The sequence below is a fragment of the Balaenoptera physalus genome, assembly GCF_965194825.1.
Source record: "Balaenoptera physalus genome assembly, chromosome: 11".
In the NCBI taxonomy this organism is placed as follows: domain Eukaryota; kingdom Metazoa; phylum Chordata; class Mammalia; order Artiodactyla; family Balaenopteridae; genus Balaenoptera; species Balaenoptera physalus.
In genome coordinates, this window is record NC_138896.1 from 21356769 (window position 1) to 21377117 (window position 20349).

Here is a 20349-nt window from a genome sequence, read left to right on the forward strand (position 1 = left end):
CTGACCTTCCTGGTTTTTTGGCAGCTCCCTTTGACGTGATTGGACCCCCGGAGCCCATCCTGGCGGTGGTGGGTGAAGATGCCGAGCTGCCCTGTCACCTCTCCCCCAACGTGAGCGCCGAGCGCATGGAGTTGCGGTGGTTCCGAGAGAAGGTCTCTCCCGCGGTGTTCGTGCGCCGGGAAGGGCGAGAGCAGCCCGGAGAGCAGATGGCCGAGTACCGGGGGAGAGTGACGCTGGTGGAGGACCGCATCGCGGAGGGGAGCGTCTCTGTGAGGATACAGGACGTCAAGGTCTCTGATGATGGGGAGTACCGATGCTTTTTCAGGCAGGACGAAAACTACGAAGAGGCCACCGTGCATCTGAAGGTGGCGGGTGAGTAGACCCGTTTTGACTTTCTCCGGTGACTCCATGAGGGATATATTTTCCTATGGATCTGTTACTTTGGAAGCCATCGGATTCATTCCCCAAATCCCTTTTAGGTTGGAAGAGGTTGGCAGGCCTAGAGTAGGAGATGGGTAGGAAGGGGGTTTGAGTTGAGCGTGGAGAGGGAGCAGCGGAATTATCTTTCTGGGCGGAGCTTTATTTCAATGATGCCCTGCCTTTCTCAATTATAGCATAAGCATTTCCCCATGTTATTAATTAAGTAAGTGTAAGATGTGATGACTGTATAACATTCTCTTCTATTAATAGACCATAATTTGCTTGATCAAAGCCCAGAATTAAGCATTTCAGTTGTGTCTATTTTTCACTATTACATTAAGGCTGTGGTGAGCAATCTCAATGCATACTTTGACGCTGCTTTATGGATTAGTACCCAAAGACCAATTTCCTAAAATCGTGGAGCATGGCTGCTTGTTAAGGGTCTTGATCTACCTACAAAAGTTTTTGTTTTTGTTTCCTTCTTCCTTTCAAGCCAAATTTCAGAGTAAAACAACAAGGAAAATGGTATACACTCAGGAGGAAAGTATGCATTGAGGTCTGACTTTCCCACTTGGCATCAAACAAATCTCTTTCTGAGCTATATTCCCTACTGTAAAACTGGAGAAGCACCACCTCTCAAACAAGGTTTTGCAGAAATGAAATAAAATGAGACAATATATGAGAAACTGCTTTGTCAATTCTAAAAGCATTATGTACTTGTAAGATATTATTACTGTGCCTCGGACTGCCCTACAATGTATAATATACAAGTATATTGCTTTTCATGTATGTAGTCAAATAAAGATAAAGTTTGAAAAATACCTGGGTGAAATCTGGGTCCCTGCCTCATAATAGAGTGCCCCACGTGGCAGCATCATATATAACTCATATTTCCTTTTTAGGGAAGTATCTTAAAGGTTGGTTTTAAAGCCCTAGAGATTTGATAACATAAAGCTGTCATTGTTACCTTTTCCGAGTGATAGACACCTTTGAGAATCTGCTGAGGGTGGTGGCCCTTTTCATGAAAAGAATACACATTTTCACGTACATGCACAACTTGGGATATGGATTTAAACCAATAGTTGTGGATATGTGTTTAAGAACTCTTCTCTGAAGCTTGCTGTTTTTCTGTACTTTGTGGAATTGTAAGAAAATAATTAGGCTGAACAGAAAGGAAAAACAGCTTCATGTTGATTTATGTCAGAATTTAATTGGGGGGTGGGGGTAGATGAGGTTGAAATCATTTAAGAAAATTCCTGAATCAGTATCACAGGTAAGTGAAACTTAAATTGTCAGCTACAGTCTCAGTGCAAAGAACCTCCAATCCCCCTTCTCCTCAAGGATACTCCTTCTCTGTTCATCCTTACATTCTCAATCCTAGCCCTTTTCCTACCCAAAGCCTTCTCATGATACTTCCAACCACAGAGCTCTCTCGCATCTCTGGAGGTCCCAGCCTAGACTCACTAACCCACCCCTAAGCCATGGGGCTTGCTGTTCCCGCTGACTGGACAAGCACCCCATGTCTGTCCATCAAACTCCTGCCCACAATTCCAACACTAAATCCCAACACAGCACCCCTTTCTGATAAGATGTATTCTTTTATTGATACCTCTGTTTCCTTGTGTAATAAAATATGGAGATGAGTCCCTCTCATCCCCAGTTCCCTGGGGTTTCTCTTTCTCAAACTATGTAGTCCTGTGGTTATAAGGCTCCCAGAGGATGTCCGCTAAAAGAGTAAGTTGCCTCCTTTCTCCATAGCTCTGGGCTCTGATCCTCACATCCACATGGAAGTTCAAGAGAGTGGAGACATCTGGCTGGAGTGTACCTCAGTAGGATGGTACCCAGAGCCCCAGGTACAGTGGCGAACTCCCAAGGGAGAGGAGTTTCCATCCGTGTCAGAGTCCAGGAACCCTGATGAAGAAGGTCTGTTCACCGTGGCAGCTTCAGTGATCATCAGGGACACCTCCATGAAGAATGTATCCTGCTGTATCCGGAACCTCCTTCTCGGCCAAGAGAAAGAAGTAGAGATTTCTATACCAGGTCAATGAAATCAGTGCTAGGTTCCTTTTTGACACAGCTTCAGGGGCACATCACATGGGACCCCTGCCCGGCTGTAACCTCATGGCAGACTTGTCTATTTTCCTCACCTTAAGCTTTCCCCCACCTAAACTCTTGCCCACCGAGCCCCACCAGCCTCACTAGAAGAGTAGAGATTCTGAAGGTATAAATTTTACCTAGATCTCATACAAATTCCAGACTTTCTATCTTGGGAGATATATCTTGGTAGAGAAGCTTTGGGGGGGTCTTATGGATCTAACTAAATTAGTTCTCCTGTTTCCACCCTTGCCTCCCCTTCCTCCCCATTCCATGCTAGAGCTCTGTCTAAGTTTCCAGGGTCCTCAGGGAAGCAAATCTTCTCATTATTCCCTACACACTATCTCTGGTTCAGGCAGGAAATTTTCCTTATTCTTTGGTCATTGAGTCCCATTCTGTTGCACTCAGATGTGCCATTTCCCCTTCCTTATTTACTTCCCTCAACCCCTTGGCTCCCATCCTGCATTGATAGCTAAGGAGAAATTTCCATGAAAACAGGAATTGGTCCATTATATTCTTTATCTCACAGGTCCTGTCCCCAAATGACTCTTGTTCATCTTCATTCCTCTCTTTCTCTGCTCTCTGTTACCTAAGACTAAATTTATCTGAAAAGCTCAGAGTGGCATTGGAGGGACTATTTTGCCATGGGAGGAATGTGAGAGGCCCAGGTCATCCTCTCTTCCACCCCCTTTTGGAATCAGGAGAGGAGCTGGACTTGCTCTGAGTTTCTCAACAAATGTCCTTCTTGGGGATTTTGTTTTAGCTCCCTTCTTCCCAAGGCTGACTCCCTGGATGGTGGCTGTGGCTGTGGTCTTGATGGTCCTAGGACTTCTCACAATTGGGTCTATATTTTTCACTTGGAGACTATACAAGGAAAGATCCAGACAGAGGAGGCATGAATTCAGCTCTAAAGGTAAGTCATAGAATCCCAGTCTTCTTTTTGGGAGTGCTTCCAAGTGGGATTGGATCCAAGTCCTTTAGGATGACTGCCAATGGGAAGATAATTGATTCTAGAATTCTGAAAGTCAGAGGGGATTATAAGGCTCCTGAAGTCAGTGGCACCCAATATGAAGAATAACAGAGGTTTGGGGTACAAGACGAGTCAAAACCAATTCTAACTGAGAGAATAGACCTGATGTTTATTCACTACTCACCTTCAGACTCTATCCTTACTTTTAACTTGGTTTCCCAGTAACGACTAAAGATCTGATCCCAAGCCAGTAGGAACTTCCTGCATATTTCTTAGAAAACAAAACATAATCCTTGTTCTTCATTTATTGATAATGCTTCAACAATCAGGTAGTCATGAAGTAAACAGTTACTCCTTTGTGTGTTTCTTACACCTGTTTTGTCCCCTCCCTCATGCCCACTCTAGAAGGTCACTAAGGTACTTCTGTTTGTTTTCCAGAGAAACTCCTGGAAGAACTCAGTAAGTTCTATCTTCTTCTAATTATTTCATCCACAAGGTTTTCTCTCTCTTATTATAAAACATGTCAATAACACTGTTTCCCCCCTCCCCCCTTGCAGAATGGAAAAAGGCCACATTGCATGCAGGTCAGTGACTCTAAATATCTCAAGGGCTCCGAGGATCTACCTTGCAGGGATTCAAAGTCCTACAGTACTTGGAAATAAAAACCACTAACATATTTTAGTGATGAGGATATAGAGGGGATAGACGATGGCAAATGGCCTCAACATTTTCCTTGAGGCACACAGCGGGCCCTTGGAAGATGGCTAGAAGACAAGTCCCCTCTGACAGGGTCCCATGGGGCACTGGGGACAGTCAGTTCATACATCACCCTGTGGCTGTGGATGGAAGAGGGGACTAGAGGCAGCTGAGCAGGCCAGGCAGCTCTCTTCCTGAGGAGACCTGTCAACTGCTAGAGCAGTGTCCCACTTCTTTGGAGAAGAAAGGGTAGTTCTTTCAACCTTTACCATTCACTAATGTTCAGACTCACTTTCTCTCTGTCTCTAGTTGATGTGACTCTGGATCCAGATACCGCCCACCCCCACCTCTTTCTGTATGAGAATTCAAAATCTGTCCGATTGGAAGATTCACGTCAGAAACTGCCTGAGAAACCAGAGAGATTTGACTCCTGGCCTTGTGTGTTGGGTCGTGAGGCCTTCACCTCGGGGAGGCATTACTGGGAGGTGGAGGTGGGAGACAGGACTGACTGGGCAATCGGGGTGTGTAGGGAGAACGTGATGAAGAAAGGATTTGACCCCATGACTCCCGAGAATGGGTTCTGGGCTGTGGAGTTGTATGGAAATGGGTACTGGGCGCTCACCCCCCTGCGGACCCCTCTCCCATTGGCGGGACCCCCCCGCCGAGTTGGGATCTTCCTGGACTGTGAATCAGGAGACATCTGCTTCTACAACATGACTGATGGATCCCATATCTATACTTTCTCTAATGCCTCTTTCTCAGGCCCCCTCCGGCCCTTCTTCTGCCTGTGGTCCTGTGGTAAAAAGCCCCTGACCATCTGCCCAATCACTGATGGGCTTGAGGGAGTCACAGTAGTTGCTGATCCCAAGGACCTTTCTAAGGACATCCCACTCTCGCCCATGCGGCAGGACTCTGCCTCTGGGGATACAGACACCCTCCATTCTAAACTGATCCCTCCCCAGCCCAGCCAACGGGTACCTTAAGGAATACCCCAGCTCAACCGTTACCCTTCGCTCTTACCCCCTTCTCTATCATCCCCTGGGGCTTCATCTGCCAGCTGTACCCAGCCCCTGTTTCTTCTGTTGGGTAGGGATTAATTACTCTTGAGAAGGTTGTGTTGCTGCTGATAGAGTGTGGGGTGCAGGACCTTCCTAATCTGTTTCCATTTCTGTTTCAATATTCAGGGGGCGGAGAGGTGACTCAAACTACTTCTCGCGTTCTCCTGGCCCTTGAGGCCAAAGCCTATAGGAAGGCACTTGAAGCTCAGGGATCGAGATGGGCTTAGGCTGGCCTAGGGTTGTGACAGAAACATCTTGGTGTCCAGAATAGGAATATGTAGAGGAACAGATTTTAGGCAAGCAGAAAACCCAAAGGATCCTGGGAAGGGAAGATCTGAGGCTGAAATCCCATAAAGGAACTTGGAGGGGAAGTCATGATAGAAGAAAGTGAGGTGAACCCAGGCCAGTGATGGACATCTGGCCTGCCCCTAGAGTTTTAGGGCCTATATGTCAAATTTTTTAAGTCATATCCTCTGGGGTGGATCTGAGCAATTGGCGAGGAGAGTAAAGAAGAGATGAAATGAGCAGGGCTAAGGGATCAGACAGAACGTTTGATAGAGGAGAGAATTTTAGATAAAATTCAAAGGTTGTGTTCACAGCCATGCCTCGGCCCTGTTCCCCTCTCTGCACCCGCGTTTCTCCCTTGCCTGGGGCTCATCTCAACCTCACTTTGTTGACTCCACAAGTCTCACGTTCTCTTCTTCTTCTTGATCTAGAATCTCTCCATTTCAGAGGCTTTTCCAGGCATCATCGTTCAGTAATATCACCACTTTATCAGCCATTGTCTCAGCCTCAACCCAACATTTGGTTTAAACCCTCCACCATACCTTTAATTAGCTTTGACCACCACCCACTTCCACACCGCACCACCAATCGCTCTCTCCCCACCCAGCTTTCCTACACGCTGCTTCTCCTCAGGGTTCCCTGAAGGCTGCATCATTGTGCTCAGCACAGCTGGATTGATCGCAGTCGCCTGTATTTGCATTTTCCTGTATACGTGTGTCTTGTCTTGCCAATAGACTGCAAATTTATCCAGGCTCCCAGCTTTCATTTCCACTGGGTTTTCCAGTTTCCAGGATAGATGTCGCCCATGGTCTTAACCTAATAAATAAGTCTGTCTGATTGCTGAAAACAGCATCTGCACCTTCCTTTCTTTATCCCAACAAGTGGAACTGAAACAAAAACAGAGGAAAGAAACCTGCGTGGGTATGCAGTGAGCCAAAGCAGTGTGGTTCTGTTTATCCAAGACCCATCCCCAGACCTGATGGCAGTGGGCTCACCAGGGAAGGGGCTATTGTCCCAGGATGGTCCAGCTACTTACAATAAGGCCACAGTGCCAATGGCTACCTACCCTTAGCCTCTGGAGGAAATGTTGGGGAAATTTTAGTGGTGATGCCTCATAATTGGAAAAACAAACAAACTTGGGTGATCTTTAAACCACTGTTCCAGAGGAAAGGCCCTTTGGATTCCTACTTTGAAGGCCCTGATAGTTCAGTGAGATGCCCACTTTTCCCTATGTTGCCCCAAGCAAGGATCAGGAATAGTCCCCTTCACAGAGGGTCTGACCTTAATGCAAATCAAGCAGCTCTGTTGCCCAAAGGGACAAACTGTGAGTCTCCAAAGGTTCACCGAGTGGTGGGAGATCACCTCCTAAGTATGCCTCTTGCTGAGAAATTATTAAAATCAGAGCTCTACTCATCAGACGAGAACTCCAAATTATGTTCTTACTAACATATTATTTCCATTATTGTACCACATTATATTTCTCATGATTAAGCTAAAAACCAACTTTTATAAGTTTCAGTCTACCTGCTACCCTCATAGAGGACTATGACAAATTAAAACCAAGCATTCTCTCTTAGGTGGAAATTCTGAACACCAGACAGGTCTATTATCATCACATTCAGGATACTTTAAGTGAAATACGACAAGGACAACAATATTCCACCACTCACTTTTCGTCATTGTCGGCTCCACTTAGGTTTTGGTTATGATTTTGGTGTGCCCCTACTGACTTGGGACCTACATAACAATATCTAGATAATCCTATGTTCATGGATGTATTGCTAGATTATTTTTAAGTGAATCCACATCCAGGCTTATGAATCAGGAGACCACAGAGGTCTTACTTTGGGAAGGGGTCAAGAAGAAAATGTAATAGATGAGAAGCGACTGTCAACATTAACTCCAACTGCCTCCTTTCACAGATGAGGAAATTGAAGGTAAGAGGAATGAAATGATTTGATTAAAGGCACATAGTATGTGCCCATGCCAGGACATGAAAGCAGGGGTCCTTGCTATCTGTCCAAGACATCTTCCACTGAGCAAACCACAGTTGAATAGGAGGATAGATTAAGTTCATCTGGGGACTGGAGCTTCAGAAAATTGTTTAGAGGAATTACAAAGGTGGAACTGAGGGCTGGTACCTGGAGAACCAGATAAAAAGGGCTCCTCCCTCCATTATTTCATGGACCCCCAGCACGCAAGGTCCTCCTCTCCTTGCCCCTTCTTCAAACCCTACTCACCCCACTCTACACTGTACTCCTGGGAGAAGAACATCATTTACCCCTGCTTTAAAAGTATTCATTTGTGTTCAAATTGTACTTTTAGAAAGTAAAAAAGTTCAAAAAACAAAGTCCAAACTTCTTTAAAAATACTTGAGAACCTCAAGCAATTGTTTTGCTAGTTTAATGTACAATGTGTATCCTGAAATGTATATGTAAAATCTCACTCCGAATAGATGGGACTGCCACAGGAACCCTTCTCTGAGAGTAGAAAGAGAAATCGTCATAGGTTTTAATTAGTTCTGCGACTTCCCTCCCCTTCCTATTTCCTCATGATCTTCAAGGAAAATGGTTACCAAACACAGTACTGAGCTGGTAGTAGATTCTTAGGAAACATCTGTGTTCACCCCCCCTCCCAGGTTTTTAGCCTCTTTACATGAGGCACCCTGAGGGAGAACTTATCTGATGAGCCTTGAGGCTTTCTTTCCAGCTGGCACCAGCTACCAGTGCCTGGAAGAAATTAACAGTCTTGGTCGTTCTGGCTTTATTTTCATATCTTCCAAAAGAGAAGAAAGGTGGCCTTGCTGGTGCTTTGCCAAAGCCCGTCTTAATCACCTGAAGCAGAATCGGTGATACTGTGATTTTAGAAGCATCAAAAAGGCCTCTCTTCCACCACTGCAAATAATTAATTGTAGTATTTCCAAGGCCTGATTTTCTTTTTTAACCAGAAACAAAAACCTCTCACCCCACAGCTAAAGATCAGCCCCAAAATGCAAATGCTACTGTAATGATAGTAATAGACTTCATTTCACACACCAAATGCCAACTCTGGTCATCACATGTTTGAAAGGGCCTGTCTCTCTGTAACAGAGATTCTGTGAGATAGTTGAGCTCAGACATTCAAATTAAGAGAAAAATAACTGTACAACTTCTGTCATCCCTTATCAACAACAGCTCTTCCGCGCCATCTCTCTGCATATCCCAATTCATCTGTCCCTTCTGCCTCCAGACCCACTCAGGTCTCCTCAAAACTTCTCAAAACCTGAGTCCACTCCCAACTACACGCACATTTACTCTCATTTTAAAATTTAAAATGGAAATAGCCTTTTTCCTTGAATACATATGGAAGTTCATTTTAAAAAATAAAAATGATCGAAATCTCATCACTCAAATATAACCGATGTCAAAATTTGGGTTTATCCTCTCCTTAAAAAAACAAAACAAAACTATATCTCCATGGTTTAGTTCTAAGGACGTAAACTAAGTTCTCTTTGAGGAGTGTTCCATACCAATTAGAAACTCTTTGTGGTACAGATCTGGTAGCTTTGCTGGACATAAACAGAGATTTAGGAAAGCCATAAGAATTAATGGAAGATAAAGCGATACACTTGTAGAAAGTGAAAGGCAGAACTGGTCTCAGTTTGATGCCTCCTTCTGAGAACAGTATAACATCCATACAGAAAAGTCCACAAATCCTCAGTGTACAGCTAGATAATTCGGAACAAGAAGCAAGACACCCGGACACCCTTACACCGGTCCCCAGCGTAACCCCAGCGGGGAGATTTACAACAGAAAGGACAGGAGGGAGGAGTGAGCTAGCACCCGACAGGGCTGGGCCTCGGCGAGCACCAAACTGAATAAATAGCCTAAAACCTCCCGGAGCAGGTGTCAATTTAAGTAAGGCAACTTCAGCAACGTGGGTGCCATTATTTGAACAAGAATTCTGTCGAGAATGGAGAAAAAGTTCCCTTACTCTGGGGTACCCGGGCCTGCGCCGCCACGCCCGCGGCAGCCAGGAATCGAATCCGCTTTCATGCAGAAGAAGCCCCCCGGGGGCCCCGGCAACCTGGCACTTATTCCGCACTTCCATCCAGGGTCGGCGTCCAGGGCAGTTCGCAAACTTGTGGTTTCGCTTTTTAACCGAAGAATTTCCAAATCCTCAGGAAAAAAAAAAAAAAGTTGACTAGCGTTCAGGTAAACACGGAAATAAAATCCGAGGGCAGTGTGTGTGTAGCTAGTCAGGATGGCCGAGCGGTCTAAGGCGCTGCGTTCAGGTCGCAGTCTCCCCTGGAGGCGTGGGTTCGAATCCCACTCCTGACAACTCGCTTTTTTTTTTTTTGTAATTGTTAACGATTGTATGTGTATCACTTACTTACATTCTTCCATGTTCATCTCGTGGATTCATCCTTTTTTTTTTTAAAATAAATTATCCGAAATAAAAAAATTAAAATATTTTAAAAAAAGAAACGATCCGAGCTCTAGAATGAAAGCACTCTTTACCCAGAACACAATTTAAGATCTAGTCATTTTAATCTCATCTCCTTTCACTGTCTCTAGTTGTCTGTCCCTCTCTCTCTCCTTCACATTCAAGGAGTCGAATGAATGTTACTCCTCAATTATCACTGATGTCCACAGGGCCCTTCTTTTGTTTTATTTATTTATGGATTCCTTTTAATTGCCTTTCAATTTCATTTTTCGTCTCCCACCCCCATAAGAAATCACTGGAAAGATCATCCTTTTCTTTCTTGCTATATGTTTTTGTAGAACATGTATTTTTGGTTTCGGTACATGCGTTTTTAATTTACATAAGTGACGCTGTGTCATATATCTCATTCTATTTTTACTTTGTCCCTTTCGTGCCACAGTTTTTTAATCTGTGTTGCTGTGCATACCTCTAGACCCCATCTAGAACTATTATTTTTAATTACTGTACAGAGGTCTGCAATGTGTGTCCTCACCCAGGGATGACTCCCAGATTAGGTCCAACGCCCTCCCACCACAAGTAAGGGTGCCATCAATGAACATCTTCCTATGTATTCCATTATGAAGCTGTGTAAGATTTTCCACAGGATTGACTTGCAGGTCATGAGGGTCTGACAGTTTACAAATTTTGCAGCTCAGAACAGCACCCAGGACCCAGGACCCAGGACCCAGGAAGGGAGATTTAGACACACACAAATTCATGTTTAGTGACATCTCCAGAAACATCCCTCAAATTCAATTTTCCTGACGTCCAGCCCGCTTATTTTGAGCATTAATACTACAGTTACAAATATTAACCTACAGTGTTTCTATTCTGAACTCAAAACTTGGATAGCGAATATTATTTTTACATAATTTATTGCAAAGCCCCCCAAAATCAAAAACCTCAGGTGACTGGAATTTTCTCCTCTCCATTCCTTTTTTAAAAAAGAAATCTAATAATAGTTTACAAAGGCAGAAAATAGGGTGAATCTCTTATGATCATTGATATTTAGAATTGTTCTGCCGGCTCTCTCCTCTAAATTCCTCAGAACTCACAGAAAGGTTCATACATACACTGAAAGAAAAGTGAATTGGTATGTCTTAGAAAGATGGTCATTAGCAAGGCTAGAAAAGAACAAACAAATGAAGTTTCCCTTTATTGCCTAGGTGACCATATATTGTCCATTTCTGCCCATTTAGGGTCCCCACGTGGGCCCTGGAAACATATGAGAAAGGAGGAAATGGCAAATAGGCACAACTCCTAGGGTAATAGGAGAAGCATTCAGAAGTGCCTGGAGGGTCACTAGGTGGGTCCAACGCTATTCAGGCTACCTGGGCTCTGCCACTTATGAGCTGTATGACCTTCCAGTCAAATGACTTTGTATCCCTTGCCTTGGTGACTTCCTCTTTAAAATGGAGGAAATAATTGAAACTTACCCCATATGTATGCTGTGAGATTGCATGATTTGGTATATACAAAGTGCTTGGCAAATAATAAAGGCCTGATAAATCCCTGGCATAAATGCCTAATAAATCTTTTTGTTGTTGTTGTAATTGAGCACCCGCTGTTTGCCAAGGCCTCTGAACAGGACAGGTGCAGCTCCTACCCCGAGGAATAGACATGTTGGCAGCAAAAGCAGGTATGGAGCAAGTAGATGAGTGTTGCTACCCAGGAAGAAATGGGAAATAAAGACCCTTTTAGCTTTACATCTCCATAGGAGAACCTCAGCAGCCCAGCTAGAGGTCCCACTTAATCCACAACTTGTAAATTCAAGTTCCATCCATACTGCTTTGGTAATGTATGGTCTTTTCAAAAGAAAACATGAAACACTTGAGACTTAGCAACTGTCAAACCAAGTCCAGCTGTGGTTTTCTTGATGCCATAAATCAGCAGTTCCCAACCTTTTTGGCACCAGGGACTGGTTTCGTGGAAGACAGTTTTTCCAAGGAGGGGGTTGTGGGATGTTTTCGGGATGATTCGAGTGCATTACCTTTATTGTGCACTTTATTTCTATTATTATTACATTGTAATATATAATGAAATAATTATACAACTCACCATAATGCAGAATCAGTGGGAGCCCTGAGCTTGTTTTCACTTGCCACTCACTGATAGGGTTTTGATATGAGTCTGCAAGCAATTGATTTATTACGGTCTCTGTGCAGTCAGACCTCTCTGCTAATGACAATCTGTATTTGCAGCCGTTCCCCAGCGCTAGCATCACCGCCTCAGCTCCACCTAAGACCAACAGGCGTTAGATTCTCATAAGGAGCGCGCAACCTGGACCCCTCACATGGGCAGTTCACAGTAGGGTTCAAGCTCCTATGAGAATCTAATGCCGCTGCTGATCTGACAGGAGGCGGAGCTCAGGCGGTAATGAGAGCGATGGGGAGCAGCTGTAAATACAGATGAAGCTTTGCTTGCTCGCCCGCCACTCACCTCTTGCTGTGCGGCCCAGTTCCTAACAGGCCACGACCGGTACTGGTCCGTGGCCCGGGGGTTGGGGACCCCTGCCACAAATTATGAGGATGCCTATGGGTCTATGGTCATCGCCAGACAAAGAAGAATTTCACGATCTGCACACCCCATTCTCTAGTTGCTTCCGCTTACCTGAACTGAGCGTCCTCTTTCTCACCTCTAGGCACACACTGTTCCCTTTGCCTGGAGCACCTCTTCCTCTTCTCTCTCCAGCCCACTCTCTTGCCTCAATCTTGCCTACATCTCCTCCATACTCAGTTTGGGTGTCACTTCTTCCATGACGTCTTCCCCACCTCCTTCTATCTCCACCCAGTCTGAGTTAAGTATCAAAGCGTGGCCTACAGTACCCTCCACTCCCAATGGTGTTATATCCCACTCTACTGTAATTGCTATTGAACTATTTGACTCATCCTCCCACCAGCCTCTTTAGGACGGAACTCATGACCCATGTGAGATTAGCATGGTGCCTGCCACATGATAGGCACGAGGTGGATAAACAAGCATTTGATTGTAAACCATTTCCACTTGTACACATAAATCATTTTCATGATTGATACATGGAGAGTTAGTTAGGAAGATTTTTAGGCTTTTGGGAGAGATGGTTAGATTCCTCACCTGGAATATTCTATAGCTTCAGTAGCCAGCAACACTACCTCACTCGTACAGATCAGGCAATCTATTGAGGGCCACTTGGCTGGAAGCATCCTTGTAAAGGTATTCCTAGAGCCTGATGGAGCAGAAAGGTGAAGGTTAAGGCAGGTTTGGTAACAGGATGAAGGAGTGGTCTAGTGTTGACATCTACACTGGGACACAGCTGGCCTCACCATTTGCGGGAGGTGTGTAATCCGGGCCTGGGAAAAAGGCTTTTTTGAGCAGAAGATAGGAGAATGTGAAAAAGAGGGTCTGTCTTTTGACGAAATAAAATTTATATTTTAAGGCAGGGCAAGAAAAATTAAATATAATATTCTCCCTCTGTGTTTGTTTGGAGCTCCTCCCTCATGTGCAGTGTGCATTTGCATTACACATTAACCAGAGCACCTCAAAGATGGGAGTGACTGCTCCACCATAAAGATCGTATTTTCCCTCTTTCTGCTGATGCTAGCGCTGTAACTTCTTAAAAGAATAGCGTTCTTTACCAACTTTGTAGGGGGTCATGGTGACTTGTTGCTCACTTTGTATGTGCTTATATGGACTATGTATAGGCTTGGTGAATTTTATGTAAAATATCAGCATACATATCTGTACATTCTGATGTACTATCCTTTGTCTCAAAAATGTATATGACTGTGCATTCGACTTCGAACAGGTGGAACATTTCTCAGAGTTTTCTGAGAATCTGTCTCCCTGGTTATAATCCTCAGTTTAGCTCAAATAAAATCCCCTTTTTTTTCTTCTCAACTTGATTATTAATTGAATTTTCATTGATAGTCTCCATTGCTGTGTGATGCCTATAAAGAAAAGTGGGGAATCACGCTTCAGAGTGAGTGGAGAAAGTCTCCATAAAAGTAGAATTGTTTCCTGAACTATTCTTCAAAGTGTTGTGACATTTTGTTTCTGCAGATAGAACAGGAGATCATATTTCAACCCTTGACCATCCACATAAAATAATGTGGTCTGAAGGTAAAAGCCAGGTTGGTAGGGACTTTCTGGGCCAGGTGGAGGGGGGCTTGGTCTTGGGAGATGAGTAAGAGAGTAACAGTTACAATGAACTTCATTTCCCTGGTCTTGAGTTTCTATGTAAAGGGGCCCAGTAATGATTAAAACTCCAGACTTCTTTTCCACCTCTCATGTTTCCTTCCTCTCTCTTAGAGAGTTTGGAAGAAGGCACCTCAGCCCTTCCTGGACTGCTTCTTCAAGTCAGCCTGCATGCTAACAGCTTCAGGTCTGTCTGTTCTAGTGGGCTATCCACTCCGTGGATATGCAATCAAAAGGATGCTTCTCCCTCACAGCTTCTTTTCTGAAATCACGGGGACAAATATTTTTCTCTTTGATTTTCCTTTCCAAAAAACTCTGAGCACAAGACCACCTTTTAAAATAGTTATTTACAACTTGCATTGTATAGTTGGATTTTAGTGGCTGCTATGAATTGAGATGCTGCAAACTTCTCAACAACACATTTATCAGTCATTCCAGAGGTTGATCTTGCTAAAAAAATATTGCCTGTAGATTATGAAAGTGCATCCATTTGGGATTTCCCCAGGAAAAATAATAGAATGACCAGAGATTATGATGTTGCTTATAGTTTAAATCTGGCGACTTTGCCTTCTGCTTTCCCTGGTTCCTCTTTTGTTTGCTGAAAAAACATTACATAAAAATGTAAGAACGTCAAGAAAGGTAGATATTCTTCTGAAAGAAAAACAAATTCATCTTTGTCTCTTCTTTTTCTTTTTTGTAAACGATAAAACTGTCCCCACTCTCAGACTCATATAATACAGTCCCGTGAAACTCCGTAGGCAAAATTTACCTTCAAGATTGATTATATTTTAATCCCGCATACCCTTTTCGAAGGCAGGAAAACCACAAAAGGCCCCGCCGGGATTCGAACCCAGGATCTCCTGTTTACTAGACAGGCGCTTTAACCAGCTAAGCCACGGAGCCAACCCGTTCGCCAGCTTCCAAATCGACATAGAAAAGGAATGATTTTAGCTTTTGTTCTGTGCATCTGTTTCCTCGTTATTGAGGTTCACGAGCCCTCCCAGATGGTCTCTCAGACCCTAAAGATGAACCTCTGCTTCGCCCCCAAAGACCTAAGAGACCTCGCAGCCATAGGAAAACTGAGACCCTCCGCGCGGGGGTGGGGTGAGGGAAGCTCTGGCGCGAGCCTGAACCCTCAGGCGGCGCCAGAGGAGTCTTCCAGGAACTGCCAGGAAGGGCAAGAGTTCAGCAGCTGCAGCTTCCTTGGGTGAATTATGACCTGGGGCCCCTGGAGGAGAGGAAATCGGCCACATTTACACCAGAACACTTCCAACACCAAAAACTGGTTCCTGCAGGAAGCAAGCTATGTGTTCTTTACTTCACGGATTTTAATTAAAATTCCAGCTCTTCCTTACCCCATTTCTTTCCGTAAAATTGGGTTCCACCTGCCTGCTTCTTGCTTAACTAAGTTGCATCTTTAAAAAATTCAAGACTTCATCATCAAAACCTAGTTTGGAAAGAGATAAAGGAGCAGTCTCCTCTCCTCTGCAGCTAGAGGAAGAGAGACGCTTTCTTGTCCGAAAACTTGTCCAAAGGATCTGCTTGACAAGCTGTCAAATTGAAAGCATTCACAAAAATTTCTATATTTTCATGGGGGCTTGTGTATTTGTAACTGTTCCAAATTCATTCTATTCTCTGTGAAATAGAACCGTCCTTAGGCAAAGGGCTTTAGTGGAATTCGGAAGAGTTTACAAGTTGTTGCCATAGCTGTGAAAGTAACTTCCCAAATGAAACCTGTAATTATGATTGGCTGCTTGCTTGAAATCTGTTGCCGTTCTGAAAATGTTGAAATTAACATTTCAGTATTTCTGAACTGTATCAATATTGAAGGATTTCTCTGTCTCACTCTAAACCAGCCACTGGCACTAATCTCTGCCTGCAAACATGATTGGGGGAGAGGTTAAAAAGCCCACGACTCTGCTAGATTTCTTTTTCATAAAACGATTGAAAGTCTATGAACTCAACACACAGTCTGATTCACTCCATGAAATAAGCACCGATTTCTTTCACAGTATAAGATTAACCATTGTATTATTAATGTGCTTGGAGCCAAGATAATCATAAACAGCAGAGTCACACCTAACATGGCTTTGACCAAACTGTGGTAGACATTCAGAAAGACAACAGAGCCAACAATATTTGGTGTGGGTTTTTCCTTTGACTGGCAGCTGTCAAAATTTGCACAGTAATTCTGGGAAGTCAAAGGAGTTTTTTAACAAGCCAGAGACAAGTCTTGGGAGAAAAATTAAGACTCAAAGCAATCACTTCCAGAAATCTGGGTGTGACCTGCAAAGACCATGGAAAGGCCCCTCACAATGGCTCTGTTCCATACAACTGAAATTGGAGAAGGTGCAGATCGTGGTGTCACAGACTGCTGACAGTGGAAATGGCTGGCAGTGCTACTATTTTCCAAATGCTTGGGAGAGAAACTGGAAGAATAGTGCACTGTGACCCAGAGGAGCAGGAGAGTCCACCGCAGTGATGGCTGGTTTTACATGTCAACTTAGTCTATAGAGCCCAGTTATTCAATTAAACATTAATCTAGATGTTGCTGTAAAGGTATTTTTGTACATGTGGTTAACTTCTACAATTAGTTGATGAAAAGTAAAAGAGATTATCCTCAGTAATGTGGGTGGGCCTTATCCAACAAGTTAAGACTTTAAGAGCAAAATGGAGGTTTTCCTAAGGAAGAAGAAATTCTGCCTCAAGACTGTAGCATCAGCTCCTGCCTGAGATTTTCTAGACTGCTAGCCTACACTACAGATTTCAGACTTCCCAGTCCCCACAATCACGTAAGTCAACTCCTAGAAATACATGTATATTTTCCTACTGGTTCTGTTTTTTCTGGACTCTGTTTCTCTTTCTCTGACTGGAACAACTACTGAAGAAAAGACTGGAAGCTGGAAACTGGAACTCTCAGAAAGAACACCCAGTAGAAAGATATCTAAAAACAAAATGAAAGCATGCCTCAGCTCATGTCAGAGCATGAGCAGAGAAATCTGAGGCAGCCAAAATAAGCTTTCAAAACCTTCAAAGCAAAACAAAAACAAAAAAAACCCCCTCTAAAACAAAGGGAGGTCTTTGCAGACATGAGGAGAGCAGATGTGAACATGGCCTCCAGCTAGCTGGGTTTAAACCCATTTTAGAGGAGCAAGATGGGACCTGTGACTTCCAGGGATGCCCTGGAATCTGGCCTTCCCATCCTGGGTATGTGATGAGGATAAAATAGAGTCAAGAGGTACCTCAGTTTGCTTCTGTTGGGCTGCACTCCACAAGCCTGCAAGCCCTGTACTTGCCCCACCTCAAGATGGAAGAAAGAGCTCAGAGTCAGCTACAGAGACATCAGTGGTTTAATGGATGGGGGATCTTACACATCTGAAGCCAGGTCCTGGAGTGACACCCCACCGTGTTCGGTACTTGGCAGTAGCCTTCGCTCCCAGGGGAAGAGGGAGGTTACCAGTTACACGGGGAATTGGCATCGGGTTGGCTCATCGGTTACCAGGGAAACCAGCTGAGGAGCATACCCCTCACCACCCCTTTGATAAGCTATCTTGGTGGAGATGTTCTGATCTAAAGATTAAAACAATTAGTAGTTGGGTCCCCGGGTGAGTATGTAGGCATTTACTGATTGGGCTCTACAATTAGGAGGGAAGGTCAGTCACGGAAGTAGCGTGTAGGCGAAGCAGGCACTGGTAGAGCAGGGGATGTACAGAGAGCAGAGAACAGCCATCTTGGGTGGCCTAATCATACAGCTTCATTTCTGAAAATTCAGGCGCAATTGTTCATGTTTCCAAACTCCTCTTTAGAACAGAAATCTCTTTTTCTTCTGATGGGGAGGGGATAGTCTGTAAGCTTGGATGGGAAAATAAATTTTTATTTTGACTAACTTTTTACTGAGATTTTGTATTTTCTTCCATTATGAATGTAGGCAACAAAGCACAGTATATTTCAGTCCTTTTCACTTTTTCACTATTGGCAATCACAAATATTTTCACAGAAAATTACAGTTGTTGCAAATTTCTTAAAATATCATTTATGCTCATTACTGCTTTGAATTATAGTATTTATTAGAACTCCTGCTGGATATTATCATTTGGTGCATTAATAAAGGAGCATAAATATTATAATATAAATTTTTAATAGTTTGATAACATATTTCAATATAATTGTTTTCCCCTTGAAATCTTATGTATTTTTCTTTTTAATTTATATTTAAAAGTATTATTCTGTGATGGAGTCCATAACCACCAAAGTTCCTAGGAGTACATAATACCAAATCTGGTCAGAAGACCCCTATTTACTATCTGGGGAGAAATCCCTAACTAGATCTACCTTAATGTTTATGCAGAAACAGGAACATGTACATTTTCCTTAAGGGCTGTTGCAACCTTATGAACTGTAAACAAAGATTTTCTAAACACAATGTGTACATTCTCAATGTCAGGCAGTTTTACTCTGTTTAGTAGCCCTCAACTTAGTTTTTTTTTTTTTTAGGGGGGGGTGAAGTAGAAATGAATAGCTTTATTGCTTTGCCAGGCAAAGGGGGCCACAGAGGGCTAATGCTCTCAAACTGTGTCCCCAGCCCTCAACTTATTTACGATGCTCACCAGGCATGGAGATAATGATGCCTTCTCAGAAATATAGACAGGCTGAAAGGCACACATAAGAGACGCTTCCTGAGAAAGCAAACAAATGCTCCTTTTAAAGGTGTCAAATTCTGAAATGTATGTCCTGAGGTAGGAGCAGCATGCGGTGAGGGTGCTTAGCATAGAGTCTTGCTTAAGTAAATATTGGAAATAAAATGTTTTCAACGACCCAAGGAGAGACAAGAAAGAATGTCAGATATATTGTCACCCTACAACGGCTTCCAATTTCCTACACAGTAACAGCCAAAGCCCATACAAGGGTGTACAAGGCCAGAGGTCATCTCCCAGAGGTCTCCTAGCCCTTTCCGCTCAGCACTGGCCTCCTCGACATTGCTGGAACATCCCATGCACGCTCCCACCTCCATGCCTTTGCCCTGGAGATTTCCCCAGTTCCAGGTCGCTCTTTTCCCTGATACCCGTATTTATTGTTCATCACCTTTCCTGCTGGGCTTTTCTATTCTCTTTCCCGTTTGTTTTTTTCCCTCTAAGTGCTTATCACCATTATTTTATTTATTTAGTGCTTTATTATCGTCTTCACTACGTCCATGCAATCTTCTTGAGAGCAAGGATCACCTCTGTTTTCTTCACAGTTGTATTTCCGGTGCCATATTGGTTGAATGAATGAATGCATGAACGAAGAGATGATACTGGGGCAGAGAATGCCGGGGTCTGTACAGACAGACTGAGAAAGCAGCACAGACGCTAGGGCGCGTGCAGGCGAACTGGGTGCCTGGGGAGTCCACGCGCTGCAGTCTGAGCTAGCCAGGAGGACGGGGCTTTCAGGGCCAGGCGCAGACCCCACAAGGTGGACCGGTTGCCGCCGCCTGGTTTCTGATGAAGGCATGTCCGCCTACGAGCCGTTTATGTATGGGGCCAGTGGCGCAATGGATAACGCGTCTGACTACGGATCAGAAGATTCCAGGTTCGACTCCTGGCTGGCTCGGTGGATGCATCACTGTTTTACTTCTTTCCTCTGCCGACCACTGAGGAACCCAATGGAGTTAGAAAATCCATTACAAGGTGAAATTTGCCTGGAAGTCTCACGAGCGAGAAGGCCCCGCTTTTGACCACAGCCAGGGTCATCATTCCTTTGCAGAGCAAATTCCGCGTCCGGCCATGCGGTGGCGCTAGCCAAAGCCAGACTGAGAAATGTGCGTGGGCCCCGTGTCACGCCCAGCCCCACCAAACCATTCCTGCTGAAGGATGGGTTTGAGGTAACCTGGTAAGCAATGAGGAAGAAATTAAGATCCAAAAGTTCAGAATGGGAAGTAATAGCGAAGGGATTGAACTCTCTTTTGTTCTCCCCCATCCGGTCATTTCCAGAATAAATTATTAAGAATTTCGCTTCAGGTCTGTACGCTGCATGGCCTTGGTTTGCGCATCTAATTGGCCTCTCTGGTTTGGAAGAGTGATACAAGGCGCACGCGCATATTAACGACGCACATTTGCTGGGACGCAGCGGCGGGGCGGGGCGGGGCGGGGCGGGGCGGGGCGGGTGGGAGGAAGTGAGGAAGTGGGAGAGGGAGGGAGGGGCGTGTTCTGT

General features: G+C 44.3%; 1 protein-coding gene and 1 long non-coding RNA gene across 2 annotated transcripts in view; one reads left to right on the plus strand and one right to left on the minus strand.

The window, feature by feature from the left end:
- The window catches only part of BTN1A1 (butyrophilin subfamily 1 member A1), a 32751-nt gene extending 23255 nt beyond the window's left edge, over positions 1-9496 (plus strand). The window contains exons 3-8 of the mRNA XM_082414767.1: positions 25-372; positions 2179-2460; positions 3278-3427; positions 3923-3943; positions 4042-4068; positions 4490-9496. Coding sequence (XP_082270893.1) covers positions 25-372; positions 2179-2460; positions 3278-3427; positions 3923-3943; positions 4042-4068; positions 4490-5163 — 1502 coding nt within the window. The 3' untranslated portion in view covers positions 5164-9496. The remainder of the gene's footprint in view (positions 1-24; positions 373-2178; positions 2461-3277; positions 3428-3922; positions 3944-4041; positions 4069-4489) is intronic.
- The window catches only part of LOC309638611, a 51860-nt gene extending 31619 nt beyond the window's left edge, over positions 1-20241 (minus strand). The window contains exon 1 of the long non-coding RNA XR_014251217.1: positions 9496-20241. This is a non-coding gene — a long non-coding RNA (uncharacterized lncRNA). The remainder of the gene's footprint in view (positions 1-9495) is intronic.
- Between the last annotated feature and the right edge of the window lie 108 nt (positions 20242-20349).